Consider the following 7500-nt stretch of genomic DNA (forward strand, 5'->3'; position numbering starts at 1 on the left):
CTTTCTTTCTTTCTTTCTTTCTTTCTTTCTTTCTTTCTTTCTTTCTTCAGGTCAGTGAAAAACTCTTCTGACATTCTATTAGAAGCAATAACTAGCAATTCTAGTGCTTAGGGAAAGAATACAAAACATAGCATGGAAAGCACCTTAAATACTTCTGAATGCAAATTAAATGGAGACTAGGCAATAACTGGGATCTTGAGCCATAAGCCCCAATGAAGGTAGATATCCTAGAACATTACTTCTTGGGAGGGGTCAAAGACTGGGACATATTTTAGGCTACCACCCGGGGAAGGAGCATGGTAAAGCTAAGGAAGAGCTCACTTGAATTGAGTTCCTCACAAACCATCACACTACTTCAGACCCTAATCAACTCTATGGACTATAGCAATAGACACTTACTTGGCCTTCTTGCCTCATGTCTTTGCCTTCTCTAATAATTTCCTCACACAACTGCCAAAAGGATTTTCCTAAAATGTAGGTCTGACCATGTTATTCTTCTGCTTACAAATTCTAGTCTCTTTTATCTTTAGGATCAAATAGAAACTTCTCTTTGGCTTTTATAGCCCTTCACAACCTGGCCCTAATTTACTTTTCCAGTCTTATTACACATTACTCCCTTTCACACATTTTACAATCCACTTAAATTGGCCTTCTTACTATTTTTCACACAGGATGTTTCATTGCCCAACTCTATGACATTTCATTAGCTGTCCTCCCCTCTTTCTTCATTCCTGAAATGCACTCATTCCTTACCCCTGCCTCTTAGATTCCCTAGTTTATTTTAAGGCTTAGTTCAAGCACTACCTTATCTGTATGATGTCTTTTCCTCAGAATTAACTTTGTACTTATTTTGTATGTACACAAACACACACACACACACACACACACGCGCACACATATATATATGTTGTCTCCCAAGATTGAATGGAAGCTCCTTGAATGAAGGGATTATTTTACTTTTGTCTTTACGTTGTATTTCAATATCTTTCAGTTCTGTACAGCATACCTTGTACAGTCTTTTTCAGGACCTTCACTTCAATTTCCTTTCACTTAAAAGTTGTCTTTCTGCTTCTGAATCTCATAAAGTTAGCTTGCCGTAAAACTTCATTAAAGCCTCAAACCCTTGACTAAAAGCCCTATCCCATTTTGTTGGGAAGGTGACCCCAAATTCTAAAGATTTCTCCAGCCAACCACAAATTTTGAAAGACTTTGAGTATAGGACTGGTAAGAGTCTAATATTTATTGTTTAAAGACCAGCCTGTCCAAGTTTGGAGAGGCTCATCCCTGGACATCTGGCTACTAGTTGATGCGTTTTATTTTATTTTATTTTATTTTTTGACCACAACTCATGAAGATCATACAAAAAGGTCAAGAGTGCTTATATCTTTGTCAGTTGAGGGAATACCAAATACTGGTGAAATCTTGCATCTTTAAAATGTGAAACAGTTATATCTCAAAGTAACCAATTTGAGCAGGTCATGTCTGCTCAGAGTCCAAAATGGAGTTCATGTTCAATTTTGGGTAGTATTGGGAAATGAATTAATATTATTTTCTGTCTAGGTTTTGGTTTTTGTTGTCATTAAGAATTAATGGGACCCCACTTAATAGGCAGAAAGGGTGTTTTGTGGGTATCAGTAAAGTAAGAAAGGTATAGATTTTTTACTGCAGCCAAATATGTTCTGGGCAAACCTTACTTTGGAAATCACTGTACTGTAAAGGTCTAGAAAGCTCAAGGGAGGAAAACACAAAGAGCAACTCACAAGGAACTTCATCACAAATATAACATGATGGAATCCTTTAGTAGATATTGAAAGCATCCCTTTTCTTTGCATTTTCTATACTTGGTCATCATCAAAAGAAAATTTCAGAGATATCTATAGAAGTCATTAGAGTTTGGAAGAAAGACTGGTGTATCCATGAGCCTCCCCACGAGCTGTCAGCAGATAAGGACTTTGAAAAAAGTTCCAAGCCTCACCAAGAAGAGGTACAAAGAAAGCAGAGATGTCTGCCTTATTGGGATTTAGAGAAAGACCCCAAAAGGGAAGGACCAGCACATCATCCTAATACTGTAAGTTCTGTGTCCCATGTAGGGCTGGAGAGAAGGTGAGTCCTGCCAGAATGGACTGTTATGCAGTACCATGTCAACCCCCAACCCCAAATTCTTCTTGTGGAGGTACCTCAAACCCAGGGTTGTACCATAAGTCAAGTGACTATATAGATTCGGTAGGGGGGTATCTTACTAGTTTGTAGCCTCAAGTATGTGTCCTTAGTACTTTCTATTGGGTTAAAAAATTTTGTCATGTATGATGTTGTAGTAGTCTGAGTGCTTGTGAGGTGGTGAATGTGGGGCAGTAAGGAGAAAGACATAATTCAAGTTTGATGTTATCCTCATACCCACAATTTTACTATGCATGTCTAGGCTTGTGTATGCCTTGGTGCATATACTCACCTCCAACACATACTTGTAGAATATACCTCTACACTTTACCTCTATAAGCCTTGGTGCTTATGAGAGCATTACTTGAACTCTGCCATTGCCTGTGTAGAAAGCTTAGGTTTTCTGCAAACACAAATCAGTGTTCCTGGATGAAACCTATTAGTTGTAATTTTTGCAGACCTGTCTTAACTTTTGCACTGCTAGTACAGATAGCCTAGATTAAAAATAAAATCAAGCATCTTGCATGAACCCCCAAAATTTGATGTGTATTGAGTTTCATCCTGGCCCATGCTATTATGGACCCCGATTTGTCTTGGGGGTGGTGGTGTGGCTGAACATAACTGATATTGATATCAATATAACAATAATTATGTTTATTGTTGATTGTGGTTTGATTAGTTCAATGTTAAATATTGCTCAAATTTAAAAAAATTTTAAAATAGTTTAATTTGACATGGAAAAGCTATAAATATGATAATACAAGTAGGGTTTTCATAAAAGAGTATTTTACCATAAGCAAAATATTAATATTCCTACCACTCAATTTTACTTGTACATTTACCTACCTGGCAGGCATCTATTTTTCCTTCCAAGAACCCAGCACACAGCATTCCATCTGTTACAGCACCATCATATACCTCTTTTTTATTGCACGTGACATTATCTATAATTTTCATTATTCCTTTTTGGAGAACATCAGGACTTGTTCCTAAAGGAAAAAAATGATATATGTTTTGTTCAAGTAAATGCCAGCCACTTGTGATAGATCATGGTGCTTTGTTCACTTCAATATACTTATGGACATATTCACATTCTATGGACTCTTACATATTTTAATACATTTTTTTGTTTTACTTTTTAGTGATGAAGAAAGTCTTGCTTATGAATAAATTGAGGCAATGATGAGAAACAAGCTATGTCTAAAGTGTTATGCTGTTTTTATTTCTTAAAGTTTTGGTACTTTGCTTATATTTTATTTACTTATTGTATTTTGATTTGTTTATGCCTTAATAATACTTCTCCAATGTATTAACCATCTGTGATTTCATCAGTGTGAGTACTCTCTCCAGTGATACAGATAGCAATCATTCTTTTACTTAGTAAATGGTATTTAAAAGTTACCATAGCTGAACAATTCATCCAATTAGGACAGGGTGATGAGCCACTTTGAAGTTAGATGAGCAGTTCCTTACATAATAGATAAGCAATCCATCACTTGGTCTGCATTCAAAACTTCTCCAAATTGGTGTCATATAGTAGGCACTTAATGAATACTTGTTGGTCTATTCATTGGTTGGTAGTACACATCAGAACTTATGTTCCACTGGCATAGTCTTTGAGAACCCAGAGTTAATTCCATCTCACAATGAGGTATAGAAATTGGTGTTTTCTGGAGGGTCTTAAAAATACAGATACATTGATAAAATAAAATCCAAGATCTCCAAAATATGTTTAATGACTGAATTTTGACCTGTCTGATAATGTGAATGCAATGTTGTGAATGTAATTCTGTGTCCTGACATTAATTATAAGTTTATTCTTCCTATCCACAAAGAAGAATTCATGAGAACAGCTATTTTAATCTTCAAAGTAATCAGAGGATTGGGATGCATCTACAAATTGTGGGCAATTATCTCTCTGCATAAAGAATACATCTCTATAAGGAATTAAAGGTGATGATTTACCTTAGCTCGTTTGCTATATAACTGAAATGTTACTTTGATAAAGGGGGCAGTGCAGTGCTGTACTTGTGATGATGTGTTATAATGTAGTAGATTTTAATTTCAAACCAATTTAGTTAAATTCAACCTTCATTACATTCTCACACTGCCCTGAGTGTTAAGGAGAGATTTAAAGGTTTAGCTAAGTCCCAGTACCTGTACTCAAAAATGGAGATAAGATGCATACAAAGATGGCTATAATATATAATGGTATTTTATTATGTAGAAAACAAATATATGAGCAGTGAGGGTTGGATAACCAAGTGTTAAATAGGGAATGAGGGAAGATAGTGACTTATTGGAGGATCCAGGATAATTTCTTGAAGGAGATGGATTATGAAGGAGAGTTAGAAATTGATCAAGGGAAGAGGGGTAGGGAGAACATTTGAGGCACACACAACTGTGTGAGCAAAAGACATATAAGTGGAGTACAGGGTCAAGGGACAAAAAATTTAGTTTGGCTAAAGAGTAGGATACTTGGAAGGAAGTAATATGATATAAGGCTGAAAAATTAGGGTAGTTCCAGATTGTGGGAGCCTTAATGCCAGCCAGGGAAAGTGGCTTGAACTTTACTTAGCAGAAAATATGTGGTATGAGGATTTTTGTGGGGAGAAGTGACATGACCAGAGCTATGCATTCTTCATCATTTGGCTGGATCTGATTTTCCTTCTAAAATGGAAACCCATCCATGGCTTCTCATCTTGTTTGATTCTTGTCTATGGCTTTTCATAAATTCTCCATAGAGAATGTCTTCTGGCTCTTTTTCATGGGAACCAATAGAGCTGCCTAGCTCAATTCAATTGAATAAGCACTTTCTGAGAGCTTACTATATGTCAGACTCTGTGCTAGGAACTGGATACAAATAGGGAAAAATGAAACATGCCCTCAGGAACTTTATGTTCTACTGGAATGGGAGAGAAACATCATGAGCACTGATAAGTATATGCAAAGCATGTGAAATAAATACAAAGTAATTTGAGGAGTGGGTAACTCTATGGATTGAGGAAATCAGGAGAAGTTTCTTGTAAGGAGTGGCATCTGAGTAGTGAATTTAAGGAAGTTAGGGATTATAAAATATGTTGAGAAGAGAATGAATTCCAGGAATAGCTGACAGTTTTTGTAAAAATACAGAGGTGAGAGGTGAAATATTGTATACAGGGAATAGCCAATATGGCTGAAACTTAAGAATATGTGACTATGTGAGATGCAAGATCAGTATGGAAAAATGGGTTGTAGCTATTGTGTGAGTTTTCTTTCTCACTTCACTCTATGATCAGCCGATTTCCTTTTACAGTAACATGTCCTTGATACTATCTTCTGTAACTCTGGCACACAAGGTTAACAGTGGGTTCTAGCCCATTTATGCTCACTGTAGTCTTTCTCTTGCCTTTTGGGCCATTTGAAATTTTGAACCTTCTAAGACCATGATATTTTATGAATTTCAGGAATATGGCATCATTGGGAGAATATTGATCTTTAAAAGGTGGACTTTTGCAGCAGGGAATAGATTGGGATCATTGAAAGCACTGACTCATTTTATAAATTCGATTCAGTCCACTCTCCTCCTCCTATTAAATTTTGGACCCAGCTACTGGCCACTTATAGTATCTGTTCAGAATGTATGGATGAACCAACTCAGTAAACTTTCTATTTAAGTGTAGCCATAATCTGAGTCATTGATATTTTTCATTCATTTGATTTCAAGTAAGAGGCAGTGTGCTTTAATAAATGAAGAATTAGCCTTGAAGCCAGGAAGACATAGCTTCAAGTCTTTCCTCTGACATATACTGGCTGTTTGATCTTGGGCAAGCCACTTTACGTCTCAGTGCTCAAGGCAACCCTCTAAGATTATAAGGTGCAGAGAAGGTGCTGACTTACTTTGGTAGAGGGAATTTCTTCACCCAAGTTTTACATAAACCAATGAAATCACAGGCCCAGTCCTTATTCTTGGTTTCAAGGAATGCAAGCTTCTTGATTGTTTCACATTTGTATTCCCAGGACTTAAGATAGTTTCTGGCACATAGTAGGCATTTTAATGAATGTTTGATGATTGTTTAATTTCTGTATGGATTCTTAGACTGATCTCGTTTGAATGCCTGGATTTCACTGAGAAGGCTCTGGAGTGTTCAATCAGCACAATATTATCTACAAACAAATATCTGGTTGACTTTGCCATCTGTGGGAAATACCTTTTTTTGGGGGGGACTTTGCACAGTCATCCTTTTATTACAGTGGTAAATGCCTGTCTCTCCTTTTGCTTGGTACTTAACTGATACTCAGAGAAATATTGAACAATGTTATTTCTGTGTTTGTGCCTATCAAGTCACCTTATATTATTCTTAATGTATGAGAATAGTCTTGATGGAGAGTTTTTAAGAATATGTTTGTTCTGTTGGGTCAAATTCTTTGGGCTAATTAACATGGCAGAATTTGGTATCTTTCACAGCTCTCAATTGTGTAACAATGAAAATGTAATCTACTATAGAAAATTATATACATCTACCAGTTTCTCAAAGATTTTATAGAGATGAAAAATGGACATATCTGTCTTTCAATTCAATATTTTATCTGGAGAAATGCACACACACACATATAAGTGACTCTAATGTATACATATACAGTAAATACAAAGGAATTTTACTGGAGGAGGCATTAGCCATGGGTCTTCAGGACAAGTCTCCAGAAGGAAGAGGTGACATTTAAGCTGAGCCTTGCAGGAGGCAGGGATTCCAAGCGCAGAATTTTTCTATGAAATCTTCTCTGATCTCTGCAGCAGAAAGTTTTTTTTGCCTCCCCATTTTTTCTAGAACATTTTTGGGGTTCTTCCCCCCCATCTCACTGTACCTATACTATACTTATTTTTGCATAAACCATATACTCTTCTCCCATTGTCTAGTGTATTGTAAGCTTCTTGAGGCCAGGGACTGTGCCATTTTTTTCATCTTTGTATCACCAGAGACTAACAAAGTGCCTTGCATGTAGATGGTATTTTGATAATTTTTGTTGAATTAAAAAAAATTGGGGGAGAGGTCTTGATTTCTGATATAATCAGTGGGAGAATTCCTAGGGTGGTAGTTTCTTCTACTGATGCAGGTCAACAACCCCTTTATAGCCTAGATTTAGAGCTGGAAGAAACTTTAGAGGCTAAAAATGTCAACCTTCTCATTTTACAGATAAGGAAACTGAAGTACATATCAGTTAAGTGACTTGTCTAGAATCAAACAGTAAGTGCATGAAACAAGATTTGAACCCAGGTCTTCCTGACTTGAAGTCCTAGTGCCTAAATCTTAGAAAGTTGCCTAGGGCACAGAGCAGTTAAGTGATTTGCCTAGAATCACATAG

General features: G+C 36.5%; 1 protein-coding gene across 1 annotated transcript in view; it reads right to left on the minus strand.

Annotated features, from left to right (window-relative positions):
• Positions 1-7500, minus strand: part of LOC114023436 (transmembrane protease serine 11C-like) — a 111480-nt gene that overhangs the window by 18754 nt on the left and 85226 nt on the right. The window contains exon 8 of the mRNA XM_027836061.1: positions 3004-3146. Within this exon, the coding sequence (XP_027691862.1) occupies positions 3004-3146 (143 nt within the window). The remainder of the gene's footprint in view (positions 1-3003; positions 3147-7500) is intronic.

The sequence above is a fragment of the Vombatus ursinus genome, unplaced genomic scaffold (assembly GCF_900497805.2).
Source record: "Vombatus ursinus unplaced genomic scaffold, bare-nosed wombat genome assembly UNPS02014818.1, whole genome shotgun sequence".
Classification (NCBI taxonomy): Eukaryota; Metazoa; Chordata; class Mammalia; order Diprotodontia; family Vombatidae; genus Vombatus; species Vombatus ursinus.